The 15801-nt window shown below is 41.5% G+C and overlaps 2 protein-coding genes across 4 annotated transcripts; both read right to left on the bottom strand.

The window, feature by feature from the left end:
* Positions 1–42: 42 nt before the first annotated feature.
* Positions 43–5122, bottom strand: RB195_001118 (uncharacterized protein; the record flags this gene model as incomplete). 2 transcript variants are annotated; one of them, XM_064197747.1, is made up of 6 exons in its annotated part: positions 635–685; positions 768–862; positions 2357–2531; positions 3499–3642; positions 4370–4549; positions 5087–5122. In XM_064197747.1, 6 exons carry the CDS (start codon positions 5120–5122, stop codon positions 635–637), a joined length of 681 nt encoding a protein of 226 aa, XP_064053628.1. The 2 variants fall into 2 exon arrangements, with proteins under 2 accessions (XP_064053629.1, XP_064053628.1); XM_064197748.1 differs by lacking the exons at positions 635–685; positions 5087–5122 and adding an exon at positions 43–174 and having other exon boundaries at positions 717–862; positions 4370–4555.
* Positions 5123–7967: 2845 nt separating this feature from the next.
* Positions 7968–11567, bottom strand: RB195_001117 (uncharacterized protein; the record flags this gene model as incomplete). Of its 2 annotated transcripts, XM_064197746.1 has the most annotated exons (9): positions 7968–7972; positions 8030–8127; positions 8260–8348; positions 8465–8542; positions 9646–9768; positions 10015–10173; positions 11100–11210; positions 11265–11343; positions 11410–11567. In XM_064197746.1, the coding sequence occupies 9 exons, from the start codon at positions 11565–11567 to the stop codon at positions 7968–7970; spliced, it is 900 nt and encodes a 299-aa protein (XP_064053626.1). The 2 variants fall into 2 exon arrangements, with proteins under 2 accessions (XP_064053626.1, XP_064053627.1); XM_064197745.1 differs by lacking the exons at positions 7968–7972; positions 8030–8127 and having other exon boundaries at positions 8226–8348.
* Between the last annotated feature and the right edge of the window lie 4234 nt (positions 11568–15801).

The following is a 15801-nucleotide window of genomic DNA, read 5'->3' as shown; positions in this document are numbered from 1 at the left end:
TTGCTTCAGTAGAAAAACTTAGAGCCACAGGATTTCAAAATATTATTCCGAAGCTGTGGATGACATTGGTAAATAGCCACGGCATCCAGTAGACCCGCAGAGACACCTCTTGCGTTCGGTTCCGCCTAGGGCTGACACACCATAGTCGTAACACAACTCCTCCCCAACATGAATCTTCCTGGAAAACTGAGAGATTCCTACCACTGATTGAAAGGATGATCCAAACTCGCTACTGACTACATGAACATCCAGAGTTCTCACCTCGGTTGCTTTTATTAATCTAGGGAAAAGTGGTTCAAAGGCACCACGTGTCAAGACTCTAGACGCTGGGATCTCCGCATGAGTAGACAGTGGTAGGGGTTTATCTAAGAGTTTGGGAGGGATCACATCCAATCCCTTTCAAATTAAAAAAAATGCAAGCATTATAACCGTGGGCGTTATCGCTGCTGCTCGATGTTGTATCGCAACACCGAGGATTTCGTGATGCTGCCTCTAAATCTGGTTCCCTTTTAGTTGTGTTCGCTTTAAAAAAATTACAATGACCTTCTCCAATTTTTAAATTACAACTTGCAAAAATTGCATGAAAGAAGCGCCCTAATCAGGTCCATCTGTTTTTTTTTCCTATTTCAAAACTTCACGGACACAGTTCACTGTACTGCTCATACTCACGTTTACCCGTAACTAACTTAAAACTTTCAATACTTATGAACAAAAACCTGCCTGTTTGAGAATAGTGCTATATGAGGCACTGTGTAACCTATACGTACAATCGCCATTGATAGATTTGGCTGACATCCATGGTTAATGAATCGCGCCAAATTTCCACGGCGTCGAGGGTCAATGAACGTGGTTATCACACCCCCTGAAACATGAAATTTTGAAATAAAGGGCAAGTCAATAAAAAAATAAATCTGATTGATTTCTGAGGTGGGAAATAATTTTATTAGAAGCTAAGCAGGGTCCTCCTAAGCATACTCATTCATACCGGTTGCAGGGGCCCGATCGTATTCAGTTCTGGTCAGCGAACTGAACCACCTCACTTACTTTTTTCAGTCAGAGAGATGATAATAAAGTGGCTAGCGAATAGCGGATAACGCCAACGGTACGGAAAGGCGCATTCTCTTTTAGAAAAGGCGCATTTTTATAGAACAAGCGGGTTTCCTTAGAACAGAATAAGGAATTTTAGAGCGACTACGTACTCGTCGGCATAATGTTAGTGTTTTCAATTAACATGGTCAACTAAGAAAAACTTAATTCTGAAGGTACAGTCCGGAGAAAATGACTTGAAGCTCGGTGCAGTTGCGTAAGCGGCTGCGCCCGAATCGCCGCGGTGGAGCAAGTGGTTGGGATCGAAGCGGGACCATCGCAGGCTTCACTCAATGAGCGACGAGTATGGTAGAAAAACAACGAATATGTCCAATTTAAAACTTGTCCTGTTCCCAACTTTTTTTGTACAGGCTTGTAGCAGATTTCGTTCTCTTAACAATGTAGTGTAATTGATTCTCGCACTTTGGAATGGTCTTCCTAAAATGTGAAATAAAAGGTATAGACGGGTCAAAACGACATGAAAAGTGCTGTAGTTGCGTAATCGGTTGTGCTCGTAGCGATGCGGTGGAGATAGCGGTTGGAATCGAGATTTGACCATCGCGAACTGCAGCAATGAACGGTGGTAGAAAGGTCCTCACTCGATTCTAACCTCTACTACCCATCGCTTCAACCACTTACGCGTCTGCGCCGTGCTTCATCTTGTTGTGGCTCTACTATATATGTGCAAACACACCACATGATTACTCATCAATCCTTTCCTTAAAGGCATCACCCCACGAATCTGAGGTGGTACGGATTTCAGGTGGAGTATTGGAATACGGGATCGTAGATTAAGGAGAGGGGGTAATTCCATTTCTTTCTAATTGCCGTAAAAAACGGCCCGGAAGATACGGCTTCGAGCGTTCCGGCGCGCTATTTTCTACAACGAGTTCGATTGAAGCGCGCCAGCCTCGTGCGCGCGCCTTCCGCATCTTCCGGGCCGTTTTTTTTTACGCCAATTAGCAAAAAAACGGACGGGATCACCAAACCTTTCCATAATCTACTATTCCGTATACGAATACTCCACCTGAAATCCGTACCATTCGTAGGGTGATGCCCTTAATTCTACGGTAGAAGTGCTGTGGCCTCTATAATTGAACAGAGTTGAAATTCAGATACAAAAAAAAAAGTTGGAAGGCAATCCAAAAGAGTTTGATATCAAAAAAATGGCAAGATGGTTGGTGACAACATAATTTTCCATATAGGACATATAGGGAAATTTTCCCTTTAGGTCAGGTCAAAACGATTTCGCTACTTCTATCTCATTTACCTGCTCCATGCTCTTGAACTGTTAGTGTGTAGTTGTGGTCATGTTTAAACATGGCGCGCTCCTCTACCTCTTCCTTGTCCAGAACTTCGCCAGCATACTCACAGATAAATGTTTGCTCCGGAATCGGTTCAGCAGCTCGCACTCCGAAACCTTTCTCATCGGAGCATTTATACACCTAAAGAGGGAACGTCTATTATAGTGAAAACGACGTGAAGTACGGTTCAGTTGCGTGGGCGGTCGCGCTCGAAGGGGTGCAGTGGAACAAGCAGTTAAAAACGAGGAGGGACTCATGCTAGCACAACTTATCGTTGCAGTTCGCGATGGTCCTACGCAGATTCAAACAATGACGTTTCCACTTGAAAGGCAGAAAAAAGATTTGAGAAGGTGATAGTTCATCAATCGACAGGTCATTACTGAAATTGAACACCTGAGTCAGTCAAAGCCCTAAAACTTAAAAGGATCTGCGACATGGACGCAAAACGTACTAAGAGAAAAAAGCAAGATAGATGAAGAATTACTAGTGTTTCAACCTTATCAAACTGTTCAAACAAGCTTACTTGAAGTGAATAGCTAAGTCATGTAACGTAGTATTTTCAAGAAAAAAAAAGAACCGAAACATCGCAACTCTAATTTTTCTTCACCCTTTGATCTGTATTCACAAGGGTATATTCTCCTAGTAGCGTTAGCCTACATGTCATGGATCCTCGATGATTAATGCTTAGCTTTTATGGCTTCGAGTGTCTTAACTATTCACTTCCAAAGAAGAACTGTTGATTGATGAACTATCGCCTCAGGTTCTCTCGCATGGGAAAACAGGAAGACATTTGACAGTTGAGAACGATCATTGTGCTCTATGGACGCTTCTTTTGTGCTTCGAAGTTTCGAGATGTTGAACATTCGCACTTTATAAAAAGCAGCGGATGTCCCGTGAAGAATTCTCCTTCCGAAAAGTACAGAATAAGGAGAACAAAAAAATGTAGATGTACATTTAGATGTATACAAAGGCCTTTTTTTCATTCCCAAATTAAAAACCAATGTAAATTGCAAAAGAATGTATGTGATCATGAGTAAACATGAGCAATTTGTTGTTTGCAATTCGCTGTTCAGAAGCAATCTCACTGAAATTGAAAAAAAAGTATTACCTCTAGTAGTACATTCACACCACGTTGCACCACACGATTTCTGCATGGTTTGTCCCATGTGGAGCATGAACATTCTCTGTGACATTCAAGAATAGGAGCGCCACTTGATTTCTCCAAAAACAAACCATTGATAGAATAGTTGTCCTACAATAATAATTACATACTCTTATACATTGAAAGATAGTGTTTGCCGCTGATTAATCTTCTCTGGATGCCCCAATTTCGACTTCAAGTCGGCATCATGTTAATTTTGTGAATGTTTGTGCACTATATACAGTGACTTGTGGATATTTTGTTGTACCAGGCCAGTGCTTTCATCTTCGCAAGCAAGTTTATTACCAATTTGTTGTCTTCAAGCAATAACAACTTTCTCAGGCGGAGTTCAGTTCCGATAAATCTGACTGCGCCAATGGCGTGAAATCTCTTAGCACACAGCGGAACTTCTTACTTTTGTGCTTACCTAAGACTAGTAGAAGTATGTGGACGTTCATTCTCGACATTATTATTTCCAATATTTATCAGACACCAATAAAGTATAAATGAAGTATTGTACAATAAAACTTTCAATTTGAAATGCATAAACATCATTTGATCCCATCATCACAAACTAATTTTGTTTAGTTACTGGGTTATTTAGTTACTTGCTACAATTTACCAAATATTACTGAAATAATAACAACAAAGTTCTGCTTCTCGACACTAATGTGAATTAATCCTGTAAAACTATCAAAGTGAATAGCAGGAACACTTAAGTCTGCATAACTGTCGAGGTATAAATTTTGTGGGAACAAGGAAGAAAAAAACTCGGCTTATTTTACAAGAAAAAGAGAAAATATAACAAAATGTTGGCATAACTACAAGAATGGCTAACCTCTGCTCCTAGCAAGCAAGTACACTTCTGTTCCGCAGAACATTCGCTGGTGCAATCACAGCAGGCTAGCAGCTCCCACGCACCAGTGTCAGTGTTAGGGCCAGGTACATTCGTAGCAACGTACTCAAAGTTCATTCCAATTTTCTTGTAGTCCGCTGTGTAGTGTTTCGCTCGATATCCCTTCATAAATAAGCTATTTTCTTCTTTTGTAATTATCTTCAAATTGTACAAGATACCACGTTACACAGGAAATAGCAAATAGTCTTATTTTCAAGATTTATCAACTTCTGCTCACAAATATTTGCCGATTTGACGGTTTGTAGCAGAGTGCTTCAAAAAGGATAAATACGATGTTTAAACGTAATGGAGAGAAACCACTAATTAACCGTCCTCTTCGGGTCCCTTTCACTTCACGACAATCTAATCCACGTTTATTCATTTGACTTAGAGGCAGCATATCACGAAATTAACGATGTTGTGAGGTCTTCGGGAAGATAGGGTTAGTAGTGTAGATTATGAATATGAGCATGTTCACCCTTAACTCTCCTAATCGTCCCGAAAGAATGCGTGGGTAACAGCATTAATTCTTGCGAGGTACGTTAGAACGGTCGCTCTTGTACATGCTCCTCAACAGAGTATTCATTGGTTTTACTTGAATAGAGTGGTCAGGAGACCGTGGATGGGGCTCGTGCACAATGGTGGAGTATTTTCTCGTACCTCGTAGGTGGAAACATCGTTTCCGACGTCGTCCATATACCCTTTTTTCACGACGAGTAGAGGGAAATGAGTACTAAGACGCCTATACTCATAATCTACACCACTTTCCTCGACGCATGGTAACACCGTCTCGTGTTGAGCTGTCTTTAATCGGCGGACTTATATTGTCGTCTGACACATCTTTGCCGATAACTCTCGTTTGTGAATATGGCTCTGTTCAACTTCCTCGATCTAGAGCAAAAGCAGAGCAAGAGCACTATTTTCTACGAGTTCGATTGCAGCGCGCCAGCCTCCTGCACGCTCCGCATCTTCCGGGCCGTTTTTTCTTACGGCAATTAGGCAGAAATGGACGGAATCACTCTCCTCCCCATAATACTACGATACGATACGATCATGTCATGCCTGTACGATCCACGATCCCGTACAGGCATGACCCATCTGAAACCCGCACCTCCCCAGATTCGAGGGGTGATGCCTTTAAAGATGTATACATCATCTGAAGAAATATGCCTTTGGAGAATAAACGGTGAGATCCGGGCAACTTTCGGAAAAGGCCGCTATCGTAGGAATACTCTCGAACGACCGTGAGTGAATACCGAACACTAATATAACATGAAGTCAAATGTAATATATTTGAATATATTGTAATACAAGCACATGTATATGCCATTATAACTTTTCTTCTTGATGTTTGTTATCTGCATAGGTATTAGTACTTTTTTGACTGGATAGGAATGCATACTCATGAAAGCACATTTCCTGTAACCTATAAGAATAGACAGGGTGCTAGCCTAGGTCAATCCCCTAAGAATGCACAAACACGTTCGGCCTGAATTCAGAACTATATATTGGTTTGTTTTGCATATATATTGGTTGTTTACGCGGACAAAACAATACTTTGAACTGTCCACATAAGCACTGGACTAATCAATATATCAAACCAATGTTTTTGTTCTAGCTTGAAATCCTGCGTCAATTTATCGGCCCCAGAAGAATGAAAGGCGGAAGGATGAATTCTTGTGGGCTTAGGTTTGTTTCAAATTCACCTGCATCACAACTTCTTACCAATGCGCCACACTCGCCCCACATTTCCTGTATACGTCTGCTTTAGGTGTTAATAAATGAATCCTCAAACGCACCGCAGGAAGACCACCGACCAGATCCTAAGAGCTGCTTACGAAGTCCTTCGAAGAAAAATGCAACCCTCTTCGAGTCCCTAACGAAAAGGGCTGTCCCTGGGCAACACTTGCACGCGATCGGGACAAATGGAAGTTTCAGTGGTGCCCGCTCGAGCAAATCCATGAACAACGAGAGCGCATGTGATAAATGATTATTTTAGGAATGCTTTACGCTCGAACATTTTCTCATGTAAAAAATATCAGCCCAGAAACTAAAATCTCCATGAGAGTTCGAGAAATTCTTATTGTGTTCGTGTGATCTAACAATAATGGATTCTCCGCAACTCTTGTCGATTACCTCTCATAAAGGGAAAATCCCTCAGTTTCGTTCATATAGCTACTTATTTGAAATCAAATTCTACTTCAAATTCCAATTGGAAACATTTATGTGCAGTCTGTAGGAAATTTTGTCTTCCTGCACTTCTCTGCAAACAAAAACAGAAGAAACATAGATAGAGTTCTAGCTTTCTCAACTTTTAACTTCGAGATATTTGCACCTCACAATTACATACAGTAAATCAGTCGATATCACAGCATCTTCAACATTTTCGCAACTTTTCAACACAATTACAGTAAGATTTATGCATATTTACAGCAGAAGGTTATAAGTATAAAGACCTTCAGACGCTTTCAACCAAATCAGCGCGATAAAGTTAAGGATAAAGGAAAAGGTTAGTGTATGTCAAACAGAGAAGTGTTGCCACAATGTTCCGCCTTTGTACACATTCGCCAACATTATGTACGTCGCCGAATGTCACCAGGCGAGTCAAGTATAGCCGGTTCATTAATAAAATTCGTTATTAATGAGAGGCACAAGGAAGTGAACTCAGAAAATGTACAGGTAACAAAGCATAAGAGCAATAATAAAAAAGGTTCAGATAGAACCTCACATAACAACGGATAATTCATACCAACAACTGTATGCACCTCTATATTCAGAAAATTTCCCGCAACAGGTAAATAACAAAGTGATCTAAGGATGTGTTCACTTATGTGCTTTATAGTGAGATAGCTACGAATTTAAACAAAGGCACATAAAAAGCAATATAATTTGAAATTTATTCCCAGTTACACATTCGAACTCATTAAAGCTAATTTGTTTAAAAATATACAAGTAAGTACACCTCAAAACACGTTATTAGTATTGATAACATCGGAACAGTTCACGAAGTAATAGATAAACCTGTTCCTGCAGCTAATTCACGAATAAATAAACAAATTATGGCTTAGTTTCTACCACAATTATCTTATTAGGCGCAGCGTTTACGGTCCTAAAAGCAATGCGCATACAAGCAACACTATATTTCCAATGTTCGCACGTCCTATTAATAACCCTAAAGTGAAAAAAAACTGCAGCAAAAAAGAGCGCGTAGTGTTGAATTCGAAAAATCTATTTGTTCTTTCTCTCTAGAAATCCTGCAGCGGCTTTCTCTGAAAAGTAAACAAAAAACAGCATTGAATTTGTCACGAAGACGCTAGCTAGACGAAATTTCTTAATCCTATCAAATCTATTGGATCGTCGAGTTGTTACAAACCTCAAAAAAGTTCTCTCTAAAGCTAATCAGTGAATAGGTAAGGGTAATAATGAACTTATACACGTTATGCATTTACTATGATCAACGCATGGAAGTTATCTCTCTCCCTACCAATCTGAACGAATTGCCTGCAGCAGTGTCACATCAACTTATACAGGAAGAACATCTCTAGTCTAAAAAGCACAAAACAATCCTTTCAAAAAGGTACAAAACCGACAAGTATTTCTCACCTATGGTCATTAAGCAAGCAAACTTTTGAGCTTGAAAGGTGAACACATTCCTTAGAACGCAGCCAATAATAAAAACCTTAGTCAATAATACGATAGCACTGAGAAACGTGGCTCTGCTAAGAATATCAGATCGAATAAGGATATGTATGAGCTGTACGAGAATTATAACATAGCATCAATCACCAAGACAACAGTTCTAGACGGCCTCTGCTTTTGTAAAACGTACGTACGTGAATGGAACGATGCCAATCCGTCCATCTAATTCGCCTTCGTACATGCCATTTGTAAGCTTCTTTGTGATTCGCACCATCTGCCCTTTCTGTAACGGATTCTTGCTTCTTAGAGATAAATACATAGCAAAAAAAGGTGATATATGAGCCTAGAACTAAGTTTATATAAATGATGAGAAAGAAATTCACTGCAAAATGAACATGCCTTTAGCTTAAGCTGTGTTGGATCATAAGCATTCGGCTGTCTGTCATAAATAGCCTTAGCAACTGCTGGAAGTGGAGGCTGAAACTTAGCTTTATCATTGTGTATAGTCAGGTAAAAATGCCCAGAAGCTCCGTGCAATGGGATAATTGATTGCGCTCGAAGTGGTGCGGTTGGGCTGACGGTCGCGAGCGACCAGGACTGAAGCGATGAGTGGGGCTAACAAAGGTTCCGCCAAGATCCCACCTCCACCGCGCTGCTTAAAGCGCAGCAATTTACGCAACTGCACCGAGTTTCAGGTCGTTTTCACCCAACTTTGCCGGATGTATTTGCTGTGAAGATTCTCAACAAGAGAACGGTTCCAATGGCATGGTATAACGAAAGGAAACACTTTCTTGTAACTAATTAAACCTCACTCTCTTCACTCGCAGGCTAGGTCATGAAAAGTACCCTGACTTCAGCGATAACAGGACAAGTGAGCAAGTGAATTGCTTCTACTTATTTATTTACAAGCGAAGCTCGATGTAGCGCACTCGGTAAAAGGCTTGCCTCTGGCTGCACGATCGATCAGTGGTTCGAATTCATCATACTCCCAACCAGGCTTTTCATCTCTTTGGGGTCGACAAACTAATACCAGACTCGCCTGGACGAATAAAAATATTGACTTTACACATCGGCTTGCCCCAGCAATTCATTGTAAGGCTGCACACTCGTTCATAAAATTCAAAGAATTCTGAATTGAAGTCGAGAGCTTAGACCCATTTCCACAGAGATTAAGCAACGTTGTGCGTTTCATCATTCATCTACAAGCTAGCAGATACTGAAAGTGGATCGAAGATCGGGCAGCTATCGGCTAAAGGTTTCTGTGATTTTAACGCACTCGCTTCATATGTAGCCCGCCACAACTGTTACTCAATAGGACACACTCCTAATGATAAGGCGAAAGGCTGAATAAAAACTCAGAATAAAATTGGATCACTGCTCACACGAGAACACGATGTCTTCAGACAGACAGATAAGTCGAGAGACAGAGAGCAAAGGCTTCAGTCTCGTCAAAATAGCACATGCATTGGAGGTTGGTTACTTTTTAACGGACCACTTGTATAGCTTTCAACAACGACAATTTAAAACAATTTTTTTCGCACTGCTCCTCTCTCTCACTGGGCAATAGAAACTGTTAAAACCTCATAGCGATCCTCAATTGGATCACTGTTTGTCGAAATCCCGCTGAATCTCTCCTCCCCTACAGAACTTCCTAATGATGACTGGCTTTGACCTTTGAGATGACGATCGTTTGCTTCATCGACCTGAACAGCAGATCCGTAAATCAAGGAACAATTCCGAGAATTATCAGTTTGCTTCCAAGTCGTTAGAATCTTTAGAAAACCTTGAAAATGAACCAAACACTCCACAAGAATGAAACAAATGAGCAACCTTCAGTTCACTACTTTAAAAGTTACTCGAGTTGCGCAAACTAAACTTGCGTCTATCAAATGTGACCAGTGTTCAAAAAGTTAGTGTTGCTTGAACTCTTCAATGAAGTAGCGGATTACCGGGCGGACATAAATTGCTGGAACGAGACCCGTCGCATTCAGTGCATTTCTTGCTTGCCACCATTCTGCTTCTGGTTTCCCAATGATTTCCAGCATCTCTCCAGCTTCAAACGGTAGGTCTGTGTCGCGTTCACCTTCGAATCTATACAGGCCAACCACCTTAAATGCAATATGAAGGGCAAGAAGCAGTAGAAATGTCTACGAAAAAAATGGACTTCTAAAAGCTACCTCTTTCAGCCCATTCGTAAAAAATGTTAACGAGCAACATCGCGAAATTCAAATGACTTGCAAGTTTAGTCACCAGAATTACTTGACAGCAACGATATTTGTATGTGTTTTCGAAGAAGACGAGATCAAGTCTTTTCAAAAACAATTCATAGGTTTTTGCAGTTATAATGCAGACGTGCTAGCGAGAGTCCCCTTGATCCCGACCGCTACGCTCCCCCGCGCTGATTCGAGCGCACGGAACTGCATCGAGCTTGATGTCGCTAGACCTGACTATATGTAAAGGGATTTATTGTTAGTTTCCTTCGTTAAGAAACAAAAATTGTTTGTTATAACGTTAGTCGCACTAGCATAATTACCTTGAATCTTTTAGGAAGAGTACTGGTAGTAATAAGACGCAGCACTCAGAACAGAAGCAAATGGACAATAGACAAGAACGGAAATGTTCAAAGAAACTCTAACTTATATATCGCGATCACAACAATTTCATGTTTTTTTTAAGCTTTTTTTCGTCACCGCCATTCTTCGGAAGCTCTCCTTGCCAGATCTGGTGGTCGTGCGAATGTTAATCAGTGCAATTCCTGCGCTATCACGGTTCTAACCTTTTATTTCTTTCTTGGCATATGTGCATATCTCTGTGGATTGTATTACGTGTGAGAACACATTAAATAGAAAACAATAACCTAAAGTTTAGAGTTTCTCTTCAGATGAATGTATTCCAGGCGAGAATGAGGTAATAGGCAGGATGCAAAAGAGTCAACATTTAAGCTGACAGAATGGAAAATGGAAACTAAAACTCAAAGAAACTTGCAGAGTTGATGATGAAGCGAAGGAGAAAAACAAAATAGGTATTGACTAGCCTGCTCAATCTGTCCTTTGCGATATGGAACAGTTAGAGATGTTTTGTCCAGAATGTGTATTTTGAAATGGTTCAACAGTGTTGGTATATCCATAAAGTCGTGATCAGCGATCTAAGGAAGAGGCTTATCACCAAGAATTTAGAACTTCGAAAAAGGAAAAGAAACCTTGACAAGTTTCACACCATTCTCGGCGTATTTCTCTTCGATGAGATAGTGGCGCACTTTGTTCTCTTCATCCGACTCTCTGCAAGGAGAATATAGCTTATATGTACAATGCGGTACGAGCTGTAAGTTACTTTATTTCACAAACCTCACGCTTAATGAATAATCACCCGGTCTTGAGCTGTCACGGAGAAGAAACGTGCCAATGGTGACTTCAGCTTCGGAGAGGAGGCGAGCCGCTTCCTCGCGTCCCATTTTCCCGAAGTAGAACGAAGCCCAATCGTAGGGGTCGAACGATGCCGACATACTATAGTAAAGGATACTGCGTAATATGAAAGGTGCTCCAAAGAGTGTAACGAATTTAGTGCGCTACGTAGCGTTGAATTAGCTGAATTTTAGGAAGGTAGAAAAAAAAGTAATTACATCAGGTCTATATCAGTAGATGGCAAAAGTTAGTTTTAGACTATGTACGCTATATCTATTTGCTTATAGTAGCTGCCATTTATCGATATCGACCTTGTCTGCCATTTACAGGCAAAACTTAGTTTTGCGATTAAATAAAACACGTGGAAGTAAAAGCAAAAACTCGTGCGCCATATCTACTTACTTATAGTAGTCAAGCATACAGAATTGGAAGAAACAAGAAACAACTTCTCTCGTTTGGTAGTTGGCCGAGGTACCGAAGAGTCAACCGAGAGAACAGCAAAAGAATAAGCTAATATGCATATGATCGAGATCGTAAGCCCTTCCTAGACTTCATATTAACCAATCGTACTTCTAGGAGTTGTACTGAGAAGTTCCAAACGTGACCCAATACGACGTTGATTCGTTTTTCTAAAGGATACAAAGAAGCCCAACTATGTTTATAGTCTTGTTGAATACTGAAAACCCGCCATTGAAAGGCCGATCGCAAAAGATGCCTTTGAACTCTGTATTTATCAAAATCCTAAGACAAGATTACTGTACAGCAGTTTATACTTTTTCCTCCAATACGCACAGCTACGAAAAGTGTAACCATACTCTTTCATGCCAAGAAAAACGACAGCCTTTCACAATTCACAACTTCAATTCATTAAAGGGTAGCAAACCTAGTCAAGGCAAATGTGTCGGCGCGCCATATCAGGACGCGGCAACCTTTCCCTTCGTTTAAGGCATCACCCCACGAATCTGAGGTGGTACGGATTTCAGGTGGATTATTCGTATACGGCATAGTAGATTGTGGAGAAGGGGATGATTCCGTTCATTGCTTCCTAATTGCCGTAAAAAAACGACTCGGAAGATGCGGCGCGTGCACAAAGCTGGCGCGCTCCAATTGAACTCGTTGTGGAAAGTAGCGCCCCGGAACGCTCGAAACTGTATCTTCCGGGCCGTTTTTACGGGAATTAGGAATAAATGGACGGAATCAGCCTTCTCTCCATAATCTACGATCCCGTATACGAATACTCAACCTGAAATCCGTACCACCTCAGATTTGTGGGGTGATGCCTTTAATCCTGAGAGGACGAAATATAGTTACGTCAAAACGATATAAATCTCGTTGTAGTTGCGTTAGTTGCTACACTAGAAGCGTAAGGGTTAAAATAAAATCGAGAAAAATAAAAGAAAGAGGGGTTGGTAGCAACACTCTTTGCTACAGTTCGCGTACCGCGCCGCTTCGAACCCTGTCGCTTACACAACGACACCGAACTCCATGTCGTTCTGACCCGACTATAACTGTGCATCACTCCTCCTCAAACATTACAGATGACGATTTACTTCATTATTTATTTCACTCACATGTTTGAATCATATCACAGTTAGGAGGTTCCCTATAATCCAATTAAGTTTGTTATTCCAGAATCCTTTCTGCTCGTTTGATTTAAGTTGAAGCTGAGCAGTATAGTAATATAGTAGCACCAGCAATATAGTAGGGTCAAAACGACATGAAGCGCGGTGCAATTGCTTACGCGACTCTTGAGGCGGTGCGGCGGAGCGTAGCGGTTAGGAGCGCGCTGGAACCCTTGCTGGCACCACTCATCGCTGCAGTTTTTGACGGTCCCACCTCGGTTCCAACTGCTGCATTCAGCGCGCCGTTTCGAGCGCGCACGCAAATGCACCCTGCTTCATGTCGTTTTTACTTGACTATATTCATGTGTGGCTAAATGAAATAGCTGTTCATTTACCTTTGTCATTTCTTTCTTTAAAGGCTGGAAGATCCCCGGAAAAAGCACACGAGTCCGTTTCTTGTTTTTTGCCTAGGCCCCCGATTGATATAATTATTTAATTCGACAAGGGCGCCACTGATGCCCCCTCCTCCCAACTACAGCTTATCCGAAGACTGCTCATGAACAGGAACAAAGAAAAAGTGGTGACAAAACATAATGCCCAGGACACGTTCAATTATCAAAAGAAAACGGGATAGGTGAGGTTATGCACTCTTTGCGAGAAGAAACAGTAGGCGATCAGAAATCATCAGCAGCCCAACGACTTTGTCGAATCGAAAACGGTGAAGAAGTGTGTAGAGTGCACGTCATTCGTTTATCGAACGAGGTCGCTCTCCAGATGTGACATTTGAAGCACTCTTAGAACCACTTGCTTGACGAACGCCTTTGTGGTTAACAAACTTTATTTGTATTTGCAGAAATGGAAAGAATCAATGAGAAAAAGATTTTGTACACTCTGAAAGGCGAACATTGTGAAAATGGCTGCATTTAAAAAGTTTGTCAAGATACATGAGAACATTTCTTCTTTCTCTAATTCGGACTTTTCAATAAACAGACGGTTCAAACAAAATTCTGGATCGATGGATGGTACAGGACAATTCGGCCACAGTCTTTCCGTTGCGCCTTTCGCTCAGTCGTGATGTGGTAAGGAAATGACCGAGGACTACCTCTAACAAGAATCCCAGCGCAGAGTATTCGTCGTGCTATGAAAGGGAACCAAGAACACAAATGATAGAGTTTACTTCAGAACCTTAGTGCATATTAGGGATGTTGACCACTCGATGATGTTGACTTCATATCTGTTACATGTTATATTCAACAAAACGACGCACAGTACACAGAATACAATTGGCCACAGGTCGCAATCGATACACTGCGCGTAAAAGCTACAGGATATGAAATGTCTGATCAGACGAAAATGAAGAAATGATCGACATAATATCTCCGAGTTGTTCACAACACACGACTCCACAAGCCATCCCAGCGTTGGGAAGATCTCGCGCTCCAAACTCGCTTTGCGACGCAGCCGCCCGAAATAAAATCTACGACTCTGATGTGCCGTTGGATTGTCGAACGACATGAAAATGGGGTTGGAGAGCAGGGGAAGATCGGTCGCTATTGTGTGTTTATCCTGATCAATGGGAGCAGCAGTAGTTAAAGCAGATCCCATGAGAACTCTGTTGCCACATTGTGACAGAGGAGAAGCGATGACCATCTGCCAACAACGTCAGGTATATTGGGAGATGGTATCCATGAATAATTATGCGTCAGATAATTCTGACTAATTGGGCGTGGAACTGGTCGTGTAAAAGATCATGAACACAAGTATGGAAATGGTCACTGTGGCCAGTGAGGTCACGGATGGAGCTGGAGCGCGTGCACGCGTTGGCTTTGGCGCGCGGAACTCTTCGACTTTGGCGACGAAGAACACTGAAATTAGCTGCAGGAAGAACCAAGGGGAAAGAAGTGGGTTTATATGCGGTGAAGGTGCATGAGTTATCATCATGTGTGACTCCTTTGATAATGTTCAATGTAGAGGAATTGCCCTGCTCGACATTATTGCTCTTCTTTCATTTTATATTTCTGTGTTTAAAGCATCATTTCCTTTGCAGTCCTTGCGAAGAACTTCGTGTAGCATGTGAATACAAATTGCCTACTACAGCTGGTGTTGAGTTTGTTTTGAGTTTTGGGCGACGAGCTTTTCTCACACCGACAGCCACCGCAGAGTGCGAGAAAGGGGCTAGGTGCAGAGCTACCACCAACGTACCCCTGGTTTTGGTCTCCCAGGTGGTCGCAGAACAATTTCGTCTTTGGTATCTGTTATTGCTCTTATTTACATCTTTCTAATTTTATCATCGTATTAGACAGCAAAAATTGGTATCAGAATCGTTCAAATTGCGGTCGAACACGATAGCGAGTCCCAACCGAATGGGTACGCCATAGACGTTAACTTTTAGAATTGGACAATGCCAGAGGTAAATAGGCTGTATCGGAAACGAGTACAGTAGGAGTGTTGTCCGGCGAATTGATTAAGCACTACCGGACAAAAATTACTACGAATGTAGAGCAATAAACAGGAAAGGGAACTAATTCACATTTTTCCGACAAGATTCAGACCGTTCATCGCTTGTCAGACGGCTCACTATGTTATCCATTGCACAATATTAATAACAGATCTACGTCACTGGGTACGACTGCACAAATTTGAGTACTACGTGCACGTGGTGACGATTAGTACTGGGCCAGCACAACCAGGCAGTCCAACACAAGCCTTTGGATTGAATTTCTTCTATTAGCATGTTGCTTTTCGAGATTTGTCAAAAAAAAAAACCCAAATC

The sequence above is a fragment of the Necator americanus genome, chromosome IV (genome assembly GCF_031761385.1).
Source record: "Necator americanus strain Aroian chromosome IV, whole genome shotgun sequence".
Lineage (NCBI taxonomy): Eukaryota > Metazoa > Nematoda > Chromadorea > Rhabditida > Ancylostomatidae > Necator > Necator americanus.
The sequence above is the reverse complement of the archived record's forward strand: the minus strand, read 5'-3'. Positions and strand labels throughout refer to the sequence as shown.